Genomic DNA, 15,940 nt, shown 5'->3' on the forward strand with positions numbered 1-15,940 from the left:
AAAACTAATACACCTGAGTTAATAATGCAGGTGTTATCAGGTGTTATTAATATTATACAAAAATAAATACCAAAAATATATCACCTCCCATAAAGAAGGAAAGAGGAAAGCTAAATAATAAAAAAACAAAAAACGAGAATACCAAAAAGGGGAAACAGTGGTAAAATGAAATGTAAAATAGAAACGAAAATAAAAAAAAATAAAAGAATATGGCATTGCTTCACCATTATGCAACAAGAAAAGTACAAGTCAAAGAGCAAATTATGGTACAGGAGGTAGGTGTTGGTAGGGGTGGGGGAGGTAGTGGTAGTGGGTGTTGACACGAGGGAGGCGGGGCTGGGGTAAGGTCGGGCTAGGGTGAGGTGAAGTTCGTCTAAGGTGGGGTGAGGTTAGGTTCGGGTGGGGTGAGGTTCGGCTAAGGTGGAGTGAGTTTCGGGCTGAGGTGGAGTGAGGTTCGGCTGGGAAGGGGGGGGGTGTGATGTGTCCTTCTTTGCCATTCCTTACCTCCCAACACCCCTCCTCCGTCTCTCCATCTCTATATCCCCGATCTCTCTCTCCCTACTTCCCTCATCACTCCTCCACCCCCATCACCTCCCACCTCCTCCACCCCCACCACCCCCACCTTCCCTCCACCAGCGCCAACACTGTCAGGGGAAAGTCCATTACCGACAATTAACAAGTTCTGTGGAATATAACGGTGAACACGCAAGCAGCGACAGGCCTGGCGAAGTCTGTCGGGCCATCCATCCACAGAGTGTTTTATGGGGACTAAACTGTGTGAGTGTTTACGGTGTTTTGTGTGTGTGTGTGTGTGTGTGTGTGTGTGTGAGAGAGAGAGAGAGAGAGAGAGAGAGAGAGAGAGAGAGAGAGAGAGAGAGAGCAGAAGTACCAGCTGTGTGGTGTGAAAAAACTTATTTGTGAACCTTTATGACAGACAGACAGACAGATAGATAGACAGACAGACAGACAGACACTGATCCACACCTGTATAAGTACAGTATATCAGACCGATAAACAGACAGATATTTTGGACACATATACGAGTATTGGTTTAGCCACATGTAATAAGGTATATTAAAGTGTTCCTGCTGACACACACCTGTCTATATCTGTCTGCACTTATCCAGGAATATAAATAGAAAAATCACTCACACGCACACCTGTCCAGGGAGATAAATAAGCTAAGTAACACAAATGTACACCTGTGTCCACATTAGTCCACGAGATATTAATAGACAGAAAACACACACACACACACACACACACACACACACACACACACACACACACACACACACACACACACACACACACAGCTAAAACCAGCAAGCTATACGAATACCTGTCTTTACTTCTGTGTCATGGCGTACCAAACACAGGAGCAAATATTTAGTGGGTGTACGCACGGTATCGCGTGCTGGGGATCAGAGCAGCGTGTACTGTAGTTGATTCTCCCTTCGTCAGCCTCTGAGGGAGAGTCTGGATTTACGACGGTGTAATGAGAGCGGTGGAGACGCCATTCATTAGACTTGTTGTGTTGACATTTCGTTTGTTGTTGTCAGGAGTGGGCGAAGGATTTAAAGATGGCGTCGCGGCTCTTGTGGTGGTGTGAACCTGTGTTTAGTGGTGGTGTGAACCTGTGTTTAGTGGTGGTGTGAACCTGTGTTTAGTGGTGGTGTGAATTTGTGTTTAGTGGTGGTGTGAACCTGTGTTTAGTGGTGGTGTGAACCTGTGTTTAGTGGTGGTGTGAACCTGTGTTTAGTGGTGGTGTGAACCTGTGTTTAGTGGTGGTGTGAACCTGTGTTTAGTGGCGGTGTGAACCTGTGTTTAGTGGTGGTGTGAACCTGTGTTTAGTGGTGGTGTGGACCTGTGTGTAGTGTTTATTAGTATAGTTGTGCTGGTAATGTTGTTATAGTCTTGATAATGTTTTCATAATGTTGTTGTGTTGTTATTGTTTCAGTACAGTGTTATTGTGTTATACTGTTACTTTGCTTTTTATACATCGTTCTATTTGAGTGTAATGTAATTGTTTTTTGTTTTAATACATCATTATATTGTTGTTTTAAGACACCATTTACTTGTTTTAAGGCTATTTACTTGTTTTAAGATTATTTACTTGTTTTAAGACACTATTTACTTGTTATTGTCATAGTTTTGTCTCGTTTCTCAGTACTGTTGCCAAGTCACGTTCCACCATTAGCCACCTCAAATACTAACCCCGTGATGTTGTTGTTGTTGACAGTGATGATGCACGGTGGAGCCGGCGAGAAGACTGAGGGGGAAGTCATCCATCCTACACGACACAGGGACCTCATCACCTACGATCACCAGGTCCTTGACGGCGAGATGTTCCTTCAGGTAGGTGCTACTGAAGGAGTGAGAGAATGGTTGTTTTTTCTCTCTAGTCATTTATCCTACCGAAGGTGTTATGCTTCTGGAGGAGTGAGGGGAAAGAGGATGAGGAAAAAAGTTATTCTTCTCATCCTTCTCATCCTTCTCATCCTTCTCATCCTATTGGTAAACGAGAATGACTTTGACTTTTTTATCCTATAGGAGAGGCTGTAGGTAAAGTCCTTACAACCTTTATCCTTCAGGAGTACTGATAGAGAGATCCTTCGGTCATTAAGAGGACCTAAGGAGTGGTTTATGAGGAGTTTTTTGACCCTTATCCTGTAGGAGTGGATATGGATGGACTCCTTGTGATACAGATGACGCAGAATTTTCCTGGAATTTATGTAAACAAATACCTCGTTTTTAAGGGGAATTTATGCTGGTGATTTACGTGGTATTTTACATGTGATTTATGTGGGGAATTTTCTTGGAAATTTTGTACGTAATTTTTTTTTTGTGGGGGGGGTGAATTAATAAGAGATTTAAGTAGGATTAACGTAAATTTATCTAGGATTCATGTACAGGATTTACGTGGGAGATTTATCCTTGCACGCCATAGTGGAATTTACAAGGTTAAAGCCTAATGGCCACGTCATATAAATCCTGTCTCTCTTTGACCTAATCTGACACTAAGATTCCAATATCTCTTGTTAAATCCGGTTTACATTAATCTGATTACGGATTTTTATTATTCATTCTTGTTCGTGTTTTGTTTTTAGTTGTTTTTTAACGGATTTATCTTATATTTATTATCTTTTATTGTGATATTTTTCATATTCGGTTTTTTTTTGCATTACAAGAAAATTTATACAGGAAGAAATTATAGTTAAGGTTTACTCATCATTATTTGTGGCTGAGTTAAACCTACATCTAGGTCTAAATGTACGTATATACACATAGGCCTATATAACATACATACATACACATAACTATCTAGATATACATGTAAATCCACACGAATTTCATACATGTGGCTTGATATAGATATGTACACACACACACACACACACACACACACACACACACACACACACACACACACACACACACACACACACAACATATACAAACACTCAGCGTAAATCGATCAATCACAGTAAAAGCAAATTTCAAACACAGACAAACACACACACACTGACTCTCTCTCTCTCAAGCACGAGTGTTGTTTTATAATGACTAAGTAAAGTGTTTGTCGATACATCAGGGTACGAGTAAATGTTTAACAAGGCAAATGTTTATCAATGTTTGAATACCAAGGTTCATGTCGCAATGTTTTAGAGACCTGATGCTTTTGGCTGGGTTGTTTACTTTACTTAGTTGATTTAAAACATTGTTATTCTTTTTTCTTTCTTTCTTTCTTTCTTTCTTTTTTTCTTTCTTTCTTTCTTTCTTTCTTTCTTTCTTGTGGATGTTTTTTTTTGTATATTGTGTGTTTTTTTTGTAAGTTGTCTTTTATTTACTTTGTATGTTTTTGTTGAGTTTTTGTCATGCGAAAGTTTAATTTAGTCTGTCTGTCTGTCTGTCTGTCTGTCTGTCTGTCTGTCTGTGTCTCTCATTATCTCCTCTTTGTTTACCTTGTCTCTCACTATCTCTTATTTATCCCTCTCTATATAATCACTCACGATTTAACCTCTCTCTCTCTCTCAGTTATCATTTCATCGTTGTTTATATTACTGATCATCTTTATCCTCACGAATCTAGAGAATTAAAAAAAAAAAGACGTTCACCTAATAAAGGCAAAATATCCACATCATAATCCGGATTAACTCAAGATCGTTTTTCTAAGCAATGTTTATAGTTATTAAAGCCATCCTTCGTGTGGGGTAAAAAAAAAAGGATTTGTTTTCCTTTAGGATTATATATAAATACACATAGGATGAATATGATCCTAGAGTCCTTTCATAATTCCTAGATATCCTATGTTTCTAAGGAATCTGATCTTTTAGGATTCCATGAATTAAATCCCATCCTACGTGATCCTTCCACTGACTCCCCTCATCCTACGACCTATACTCCTCGTGATCTGTCTCTGCTTGCTCCTGACCCTTCATGACCCGCCCTGTTTGCTCCTCTTCACACTCATGACCTGTCCCTTTTGTTCTGACCCTCATGACCCGTACCCTGCTTGCTCATGACCCCTCATGACCTGACCTGTACCTACTTGCTCCTGACCCCTCATGACCCGTACCTGCTTGCACCTGACATGACAGACCGTATTTTGAGACTTACAACGATATTAGGAAGTATTAAAGGCATCGTGTCACCAGATCAGAGCCGATGTATCAGAAGTTCGCGTGACCCTCTACCTGGGGGGTGAGGGGTGAGGGGTGAGGGGGTAGAGGGTGCGGGGTGAGGGGTGGGGTGAGGAGGAGGTGCAGTGTAATGGGGTCAGGAGGAGGGGTAGGGTGATGGGGAGTGGTTAGGTGAGGGGGGTAGAGTTAGGGAGTGAGTGGGCGGGATGGGGAGTGGGGGTGGGTGTGGGGTTGGGTGAGGGGGTAGAGTTAGGGAGTGTGTGGGTGGGGTTGGATAGGGGTGAGGTGGCAGGGGTCGGGTGATGAGGTGTGGGTAGAGTGATTATTATTGGTGCTGTCCTTATTATCCTTTATCACTTCCTCTCTCTCTCTCTCTTTTTCATCTTTATTTTCACCATTTCTATACTTTATTCTTCTTTTTCCCCTTTCTTCCCGTTTCTCCTCCTTCCCCTTCCCCTCTTTATCACTTTCCCCCTTTCTTCTTCTCGTGTCCTCAACTCCCTTTCTCTCTTACTTTCTCCCCCCTTCCCCCCCTCTTCTTCCCACCTCCCTTTCCCATTCTCTCCTCCTAAGGTAATAGAGGAAGAGGATGGAGAAGAAGAGGAAGAGGAGGAGGAGGAGGAGGAGGAGGAAGAGTAGGATTTAGAGGATGAAGCAGAAGAGATTAAACCGGAGGAGAAGAAGAAGGAATAAATTGTATAATGAGAAAGGGGAGAGACAAGGAAGAAGGAGGAAGAGATAAAAGAGTGTAAAGAGAAGGAGGAGGAGAACAAGAAAAAAGGAAGATAAAGGGTAAGGAGAAGGAGGAGGAGGGGCGAAGAAGAAAGAGGAGGAGGAGGAGTATGAGAAGGAAGAGGAAGAAGAAGAAAGAGGAAGAGCAGGAGGAAGAAGAAAAATAGGGACAGGATGAAGAAGAAAGAGAGGGATGAAGAAGAAGAAGAGGAAAGAGCAGAGGAGGAAAAAAAGAAAGAGGAAGAGGAAGAAGGACGAAGAGGAAGAAGGAGGAGGAGGAGGAAGAGGAAGAAGGAGGAGGGGGAGGAAGAAGAAGGAGGAGGAGGAGGAAGAGGAGGAGGAAGAAGGAGGAGGAAGAAGAAGGAGGAGGAAGGAGGAGGAGGAAGAAGGGAGGAGGAGGAGGAGGAGGAGGAGAGGAAGGAGAGGAGGAGAGGAGGAAGAAGAGGAGGAAGAGGAAGAAGAAGAAGGAGGAGGAGGAGGAGGGAGAGGAAGGAGTGTTCGTGAGGGTTGATGCTTGGCTCCTGGACGCTGACCTCTTAAGATAGACAAATCGACCACCGACACGACTCCTCCAGACACGTGTCCTGGGCTGCTCTCCTGTCTGATGGGGGGGACGGACTGACAGATAGACGGACAGAAGGACGGATAGACGGATAGATGTACAGACGGACGAATGGACGGACAGGTAAATGGACGGACGGACAGGAGAATGTACACACACACAAGTTAACAAACATAGGTAGAGAAATTTAATGAGACAGACAGACAGACAGACAGATAGAGAGACACACACACACGCAATACCCATTTATTAGACGAATTTTTGCTCCAGGTATAAAAAGTATCAATAAACGCACAATAAAAAACACAAAAACACAAAAAACACGAAAACACAAAGAACAACATCTCAGTTATATTTGTCTTTCGGAATAAAAACGACTAAAAGATATATACAATTTATCGACCGAGTTCACCTGGCGACACACCGTAATTAACACCCACACCTGTTGTAAGTAAGAAAGTAAGAAAGTAAGAAAGTAAGTAAGTAAGTAAAAAAACGTTTCCAATTTGGTAAAGAAAAAGGCGTCAATCACTTTAGTTTATTGATTAGATGTATGTATGTATGTATGTATGTATGTATGTATGTATGTATGTATGTACTGTATGTATGTATGTATGTATGTATGGACTCACCTGTGTTTTAAGATACTAATAGGTATAATTTTGGTGATTGCAGTGGTTGGTGGTGATTGTTGGTGGGGGTAGTGAGGATAATTGGTTGGCGATAGTAGTAGTAGTAGTGATGATGATGGTAACGCTGGAAGAAATGGGAATAATAGTAGTAGTAGTAGAACTGATAGTGGTAGTACTAGTGGTGGTAAGAGGACAGATAGTGATAATAATAACCTAACCTAACCTAACCTAACCTAACTCATACTGTCACTCAGACCTTACAGTAACTCCAGCGGTTGAGTGTCCAACTGTAACTCGTTCCCTAAGTTTCACTCCGTCACTCTGGGCAATTTATGAGTCGTTTTGACCGTGAGTGACCGCTAATGGCTCCTCAACCTGCAGACTTGATCAGTGGTGTAAGCAGGCTAGCCAACCTAACGTAACCAACGAAGCTTTAAAACGAACCAACACAACCAAAAAACAAACCACCAACCAACACCACACCTACACCACACCACACCTACACCACACCTACACACCACACCTACACCACACCCACACCACACCATCACAAAAGAAACCAGAATGAACCAACTCCTGAAACGAACCAATTCTTTTATATTCCATTTTACTCTTTTTTTTATTTTATTTTTTTTTGCCTCGAGTCCGTCTTGCACCTCATCGCTAGCACGAGGTTCATCGGCCAGGCTTCTAATTACCTCTAGTTGGATAAAACTTTGAAAATGTACCTTCAAGACACCAGCACCACCAGCACCACTATCCAGAGACAGTCACGCCAAGCTTCAAATATTAAAACGATTCGCCCAAACTCTTTTTATCGTATGAGTGAGTTTGGTGGCCGTGTGGTAGTGAGGGGGGGTGGTGGGTGGTGGGGGTGGTGGTGGTAGTGTGGGGGGGGGAGTGTGTAGTGGGATAGTAGCAATGTGGTAGAGGGGTTGTTAGTGATGGTATGTGTGGTAGTTAAGGGGATGGGGGTTTGGTAGTAGTGGTGGTGATGGTGGTAGAAGGGTGTGCTGGTGATGGTGGTAAATGAGGTTATGTAATACCCTTTCTCCTCTCCCTTTCTCCCCTTCCCCAACGCTTCTCTCAACCCTTAATCCTACAATCCCCATTCTCTCCCCTCTTCTCCCTAAAATTTCCAGTTCCCCTTCCTCCCACCCATTCCCCAAACCTTCAATACATAATCCCTCCCTTCCCTTTCCCTCAATCCCACCATCCCCCATTCCCTCCCCACCATCCCCCATTCCCTCCCCAAATCCCCCATCCCTCCCATTCTCTCCCTCCCCACAATCCTCCCACTTGAGAGATGACACCTGTTAAAAACCCTGAAAAAGGTCAATAATTACACGTTACTCTCTCCCAGGTGTGTAGTGCTAGAATTACACACACACACATGTACGTTACAGGAATAAATAGTATAAATTGTAATTAACAAAAATGATAGAAAAAAAATGTACACATAGCATCCTGGGTGTGTGTGTATGTGTGTGTGTGTGTGTGTGTGTGTGTGTAGGTCACTGGTCCTTAGGTGGTCAGCACTGTACGTGGCCCTGTACGTTAATTGGGATATCTCGTGAGTAAGGTGAGTCGGGGAGGGGGTAGAGAGGGGTGGGAGGGGGCGCGTGGGAGGGGAGGGAGGGGTGAGAGGGGATAAGGGGGGGGGGGTGTGTGTGCTTGCTGGTGCGGAGCTACACACAATGACAGACAGTCTTTGAGTGTGTCAGATTTTGAGACGGACTGACAGACAGATTTATAAATTGACAGAGATATAGACAGGTAGATATATAGATAATTATACAGATATGCAGACAAACAAACAGGCAGACAGACGAGAGGTAGACAACTAACAAAATTGACAGACAGACAGACAGACAGACAGACCAATAATCATGAATAAACAAAAGATAAATTTACCTTAACATTTTTTTTATACCAGAGAATAAATTTATTATCATAAAACCTCGAGCAAACGTTATTATTAAAGAAAATATATTGAAAGACAGAGAAAGATATATTTCCTGATGATGTATATATATAAATTCTTTTCATATACATTATTATGGATATTAAAGTCACCTGGAAATATTCTAAAACAAATGAATGATTTTTTTTTTCTTTTAATATTTTTTCAATTTATGCGTCACGAATATATTATCACCTATATTAGTGGTCAGTCTGAGAGGAATATATTTATTATAAGTAAAATACTAAGATATTATATATGAAATAGATTTATATAATTGTATCTGGGAAGCTATGGTATTTAGTCTATTATTATCATCATCGTCATCATCATCATCATCATCATCATCATCATCATCATCATTCCAATCATCGCTTCATTTCCAATTCTTCACCTAATCTCCATACTGTTGGTCGTGGCGGGAAACAGATAATCATTATTTTCAGGGATTTCTTGGTATGTGTGTGTGTGTGTGTGTACTGAACTCACACGCACACACACATACACACACACACAAATGGCGCACACGTGTACAAACAGACAGACATTGATGGACACTGACTTTACCTGATATATGTACACCTGGCTACGATCTCTGAGGCAGATGTGTCCGACAGGTGTTCTTATACAGGTGTGTGTGTGGGAGGGCGTACATCTCTGTGACTGTATGTCTGTCAGGTTCTAAGAAGGACGTTACATCATCGCTTATAAAAACACAATGCTGTTATGATAGGATGGCAGTGTTGGAGGTGGGTGTTGGAGGGAGATGGAGGGTAGTGGAGGGTGGTGGGTGGGGGGAGTGTTGGAGGGAGGTGGAGGTTTTTGAAGGTGGTGGCGGGTGTTGGAGGGAGGGGGGAGTAGTAGAGGAGGTGGGGGAGGTGGGGGGTAGTGGTGGGGGAGGATGGTTGAGGATGGAGTAGAGGGTGGTGGTGGAGGGAGAGTGTTGGAGGGTAGAGGTGGAGGTGGTGGTGGAGGAGGGTGTTGGAGGGTGGTGGAGTAGGAGAGAGAGTGGAGGGTAGGGTGGAAGGAAGTAGAGGGTAGTGTTGGAGGTGGGTGGAGGGAAGGTGGAGGAAGGGTGTTGGAGGGTAGTGGTGGAGGAAGGGTGTTGGAGGGTAGTGGTGGAGGGTGTCGCAGGCAGCCGTAATAAGAAGGTGAACTTCGTGTGATTCTGATGGATCGTCCGCCAGGTTGCGTGGAGCCTCGGAAGCCTGGCATTATGGGGATTAGTCCAGCACCTCGCCACGCCACGCCACCTTAGATGATCCTCGTAGGTTCTTGCCACACCTTGCCTCGCCACACCACGCCACACCATGCCTTGCCACGCCATACTATACATTGGATGGATAATCTTAGGAACACGCCACACCAAGCCAAGACACACGGGACATTCCTAGGATCTCGCCGCGCCACCTTGGATAATCCTACAGTTGGACCATACCACGCCACCCGGAACCTCCTCCCCCCCGCCCTTCCTCGTACCATAACCACGGCACAAGTCTATGTAATCTCTCTCTCTCTCTCTCTCTCTCTCTCTCTCTCTCTCTCTCTCTCTCTCTCTCTCTCTCTCTCTCTCTCTCTCTCTCTCTCTCTCTCTCTCGATTCGCAATTACTCTACATGCTAATTTTATCCCTTACCTGGTGCTAAGTGAACGTAGAGTGCGGGGAGATATGATAGAAGTATTTAAGTGGGTGAAAGGAATCAATAAAGGAGATATGGATAAAGTTCTTATAATATCCGAGCAGGATAGGACTCGGAGCAACGGATTTAAGTTGGATAAGTTTAGGTATAGGAGGGAGATAGGAAGGAACTGGCTCACAAATAGGGTAGTAGACGAGTGGAACAAGCTTAGCAACTTTGTAGTAAGTGATGGAACGCTGGAAAGTTTTAAAAGGAGGCTAGATAGATTCATGGATGATAGAGAGTGGTAGTAACTCTCGACAGGAGCTGCCATGAACAGGCCAACCGGCCTATTGCAGACTCCTTATTTTCTTATGTTCTTACTCAGTTAAGGTAAAGTCTCTGTGTAATTTTTGCCTCACTTTGGACTTGGCGCTGTTGCTTAATCTAGTAAGGTTAGGTTAGGTTAGGTAAGGTTAGGTTAGGTTAGGTTAGGTTAGGTTAAGTTAGGTAAGGTTAGGTTTTATCATATAAGTCCACCACACTACCTTTTCGGACTCCCACTGCAACTACCATCGCCACTACCATTACCACCACCACCACTATTACCACCACCACTATAACCACCACTACCATTACCACCACCACCACCATTACCACCACTACTATTACCACCAGTACCACCACTACCACCTTTACCATTCCAATATGCATAATGGTATAATTTTCCAGATTCTTGTTCAATTACGCGTGCAATCATTCCCAGGAAGCGACTGTCATACAGGGACGGATTCGTTATTGTGGCCACCGGAGAGGAAATTGAAAGATAGGATTCATGGTAGTGTACTATGGTATCCCCCTCCCTCCCCTTCCCTGTATGGTAGGGTCATGGTATCCCCTTCCTTGTATGGTAGGGTCATGGTATCCCCTCCCCTGTATGGTAGGGTCATGGTATCCCCTTCCCTGTATGGTAGGGTCATGGTATCCCCTTCCCTTCCCTGTATGGTGTCATCTTCACATCCATGGTATAGGGTTTTGATGTTCTTTTATGGTAGCGGCTTATGGTATTCATCTGTTCGTTTGACATTCATGGTACCCCTTCATGGTACTCCTGTATGGTACTCCTTCATGGTACTCCTGTATGGTACTCTTTCATGGTACAGAATCATAGTATCTTGATAGTGTAGTCATGGTATCTTCACACAGTCCAGATTCATGATAAACCCTCGTATGGTAGAGTCATGGTTATGCTAGGTTATGTTATGTGAGGTCAGGTTAGGTCAGGTCAGGTGATGTGAGGTCAGGTGATATGAGGTTAGGTCAAGTCAGGTTAGGTCAGTTGTAAATCCCAGGTGAACTTAATGATGTGTATCTCACGTGTATGACAAGAGGATCTCAATAAACCATCTCCAACACCCCTGTCTTTCGGCATCACCTCCGCCGGCGCTACCATTCATCATTGTTACTCTCTCATGAAATCACTGTTTGCGGTGTCGTGTTCCGTCCTAATAAACTTCCCACTGCCAATCTTACAGTATCATGAATGGTGGCGGTCCTCAACCAGCGGTATAATAAAGCAAGTGGCAGGACGAGGGTGATTTACGTTGTGTGTTGATCCACCTGAGTCTGGGAACAGCAGGTGGTGACAGACAGGTGGGAAGATAATAACAGATGGTAACAGGTGGCAATGAGATGATGAGGCGATGTCACAGGTACCTATTGTAGTAACAGGTGGGAGGTGGATGCCACAGTTGGTAACAGGTGGCAGGGAGATGATGGCACGCACGGCACACACATGGAGTAGAAGGAGGTGAGGGGCACGCCATTACTCTTCCCTAGGGGACATCATGCTCCTGGTGGGGTGTGTCGCGTGCCTGCAGGAATCAATCACGGGAGGGATGAAGGTGTTCCGTGTACCTTTATCGTCAGAGTGGCCGCTAAGTGTTCACACCCACGCGTCTCACCCCTCTGTCACGAGACCTCTTCCTCCTCATGATGGGGGTGCACGTGAGGTGATCCTGTGCACGTGAGGCATTGAATGGTGTAGTAGTTCACGTGAGGCGTAAGTGGTGGCGTGCACATGAGATTTGGGTGGTGATGTGCACGTGAATAGGCATAGTGACGTTCAAATGGGTAGTGTGGTGCGAAGTTCAGTTTGGAAGTGCATGCCAAAAAGTTTCCCTCTTGCGTACCCTACTTTATACCACACTCACCCCAGGGCACCCCACCCACACCTAGGGCACTCCACGCCACCCTACCCACACCTAGGGCACTCCACGCCACCCTACCCACACCTAGGGCACTCCACGCCACCCTACCCACACCTAGGGCACTCCACGCCACCCTACCACACCACACTCCACGCCACCCTACCCACACCTAGGGCACTCCACGCCACCACCCACACCCAGCACCAACACCACCCTACCCACACCTAGGGCACTCCACGCCACCCTACCCACACCTAGGGCACTCCACACCATCCTTACCCACACCTTACAGTTCCTAGGTTACCCCGAGAGCACCTTTGAGAGAGAGAGAGAGAGAGAGAGAGAGAGAGGTAGGTGGTTGTGCACTTCCCTTGTCCCATATCGGAGGCGTGTAAGACAGTAGGAGGGGGTGTGTTAGTTGGTAGGAAGCCGCGTGCGGGTCCAGGGGTGGCGTGGTGGTCGTGCGGAGCTGCCGTTGGCCGTGTGCTCCCCCAGGCAAACAGCTGACGCACATGTAAGGTGGCGTGCGAAGGGGGAGAGGATGACGTCATAGGATGGGATGCTGCTTCTGTGGGTGACCGTCACGAGATGTGCAGGGGACCAGGTAGGTGAGGTAGATGGAGTGACCAACCACACACACACGCACGCACACACAGACACACACAGACACACACAGACACACACGCACGCACACACACACACACACACACACACACACACACGCACGTACACACACACACACACACACACACGCACACACACACACACACACACACACACACACACGCACGTACACACACACACACACACACACATAGCTGATCCTGTCAAGCACCGCGTCACGAGACCTCACACACGCCAGTCCTTCACTTGTCCTGACGTGACGCTTGACACTGACGCCTTCAATCATTACCCCACTGACTCGCCAGGTACCTCCTTCAGTAACAGCCACCGCCCTCCTCCCCCACCAGGTACTCGAGCTGTGGCTAAATATATCACGACAACGATACACGGCTCCAAATATGTTGCCTTTAAAAACATGACGAGGTGTTAAATCTTCCGAAAATACCACAACAACAGTAATGTGTGGCTCTAAACTTACCTCAGCAACAGTGTAAAGTTCTAAAATTATCTCAGCAGTATTGCGAGATTCTATACTTATCCCGACAATATTTTCATCAACATTGTAAGGCCCTAACCTAACCTAAACTAACCTAACCTAACCTAACCTAAACTAACCTAACCTAACCTAACCTAACCTAACCTAACCTAACCTAAACTAACCTAACCTAACCTAACCTAACCTCAGTGACATCATTAACTTCTATGTCAATTGATCGTTTAAATTTCTAAATGGTTAGGTTTTTGGTGAGGGGGGGGGAAGGGAGGGGTCGGGGGTCATTCAAGTTGAGGAAAATACCATCGAAATTATGAACTCGAATTTGTTAAGTGAGGAAATTTATTGCAAGTAACTTCACTCTTGGTTCTGGTGAGTGGTTCAGCTGGTGTTCACGAGGCAATAGTTACAACAGCTTCAAGGAGACTGCTTGATGTGTGTCAGCATTCGGTGGAAGCAGTAACGGGAGAAGCTATATGAAGCAACATATTCTTTAATGACTTATTATTATGACTGTGATGCAAGCAGACACGACAGTAAGTTTTGGAGCAACACCTTCTTGATGTGTGTCCGTAGAGGAGAAGCTGTGACTGACGCAAGCAACTGCCACAAAACACATTGAAGAATATTCCTGTCTGATGTATCGCTGACAAACACTAGTACAGTACAGGTAACAGCAGTCGAGGGGAAACAGGTTGAGTCACTAGCGGTCAGAGGCTCCGGGTGTGCGTGTGTCAGTGTGTCTTGCCTCACCTCAGTCATCCAGGTGGTGAGGCGGTGGTCAGCGGCGGGGCGTGAGTGACGTAGTGGCGTATGGTGTGAGTGAGCGTCATCAAGGGCGGCCCCCGGGAGACCCTGCCGTGTGAGGCTGCACGTGAGATGAGGAACCGGCATGAATGGCCTGCATCTCCTGGCGGGGGCGACGTACACACGCACCCGCCATCACCGCATGCAACCTCCACACGAACCTGCAACCTCTACTACTACTACTACTACCGCAGCCGCCACAGCCACCACCACCACCACCACCACCATCACCAGCTTCCTTACCTTGGTGTTGCGTGCGTGTGTTCGTGCGTGCGGTCGGCTCCAAGGACACACACGCGCGATTAACTTCCTGGTGTCACAGCTCGACTCTTTAAAAGTCGACGATGTTGTGGCCTCGAGGAAGAAAAATACCACCAGGTGCAGCCATGACAGTCACTACTCGTCTCGGGAATTTAAGAGAACCAATCTAATTTGCATACGATTTTGATTCTTAATTCCTTATATTTTTTACCCGAGTTCGTGGTTTGTTTGTTTTCGTCATCGTGGCGGTGTTTAGGTGGTGTTTTAAAGTGTTGTTTAGGTGGTGTTTTAAAGTGTTGTTTTAGGTGGTGTTTTAAAGTGTTGTTTTAGACTATTTTATGTTGTGTTTTAAACTGTTTTGGGCTGTGTTTTAGACGGTGTTTGAGACCGTATTGTAGACGGTGTTTTAGACAGTGTATCTCCGTCAGGTGGTCAGGAAGGCAGGCTGGTGGAGTGTGTCAGCTGACCCTGCATCACCCCTTGTTTACTACTGGGTAAAAATCACCAGTTCGGGGTAGCCCTGCTGCAGGAAGCTCCTCCCCCCTCTGCCAGCTGTTTTATGGCACACGGTAAAGGATAATTATATGCGTAAAAATAAAGCACCACATTTGCTTTAAATTTTAATATGGAAATTTACAGAGTTTATGATGTGCGGTAAACAGGCAAGACTAATTAAGGCATATTCTGTTGTTTTATAATGAACACACACGTGAACGATCAAGTGTAACGAAAATTGTTATTTACTCTGTGTTCCGTGCTGTGTTTTGGCTGTCATCTCTCATCTCTTAACATCTCAATAATCTGCTGTTCTTAGGAATGCTACAAGTCAGTCTCTCTCTCTCTCTCTCTCTCTCTCTCTCTCTCTCTCTCTCTCTCTCTCTCTCTCTCTCTCTCTCTCTCTCTCTCTCTCTCTCAGGTGTCTCCTAGGTTCTTCTCCATCTCATCACTTCCATTCCTCTCACCACCTGTCATCTCTCTTGGTTTCTCTAATGGTCTGTGTTTCTTGTTACACCTGTCTCACCTGTGTTTCTTGTTACACCTGTCTCACCTGTATTTCATGTCACACCTGTCTTATACCTCCACCCTCACACCTCCTCACCTCACATATAAGGCGTAAATGAGCCACACCCTCCTCACCTGTATTGCCGTCTCAACCATCTCACAATCCTCACCTCATATCTCCACTGCCACCTCCGCCCACCTCCACCCACTTCCACTGTAATTTCATCCCACCTTCACCCTCACCTCCACACACTTCCACCCTCACCTCCACACACTTCCACCCTCACCTCCACACACTTACACCTTCACCTCCACACAATTCCACCCTCACCTCCACACACTTCCACCCTCACCTCCACACACTTCCACCCTCACCTCCACACACTTCCACCC

General features: G+C 45.5%; 1 protein-coding gene across 1 annotated transcript in view; it reads left to right on the forward strand.

Annotated features, from left to right (window-relative positions):
- The window catches only part of LOC121854968 (circadian locomoter output cycles protein kaput-like), a 312,409-nt gene that overhangs the window by 178,802 nt on the left and 117,667 nt on the right, over nt 1-15,940 (forward strand). Inside the window, 1 exon segment of the mRNA XM_042349789.1 lies at nt 2,243-2,358. Within this exon segment, the coding sequence (XP_042205723.1) occupies nt 2,243-2,358 (116 nt within the window).

This window comes from Homarus americanus, unplaced genomic scaffold (genome assembly GCF_018991925.1).
Source record: "Homarus americanus isolate GMGI-L3 unplaced genomic scaffold, GMGI_Hamer_2.0 scaffold52625, whole genome shotgun sequence".
NCBI classification, from domain to species: Eukaryota; Metazoa; Arthropoda; class Malacostraca; order Decapoda; family Nephropidae; genus Homarus; species Homarus americanus.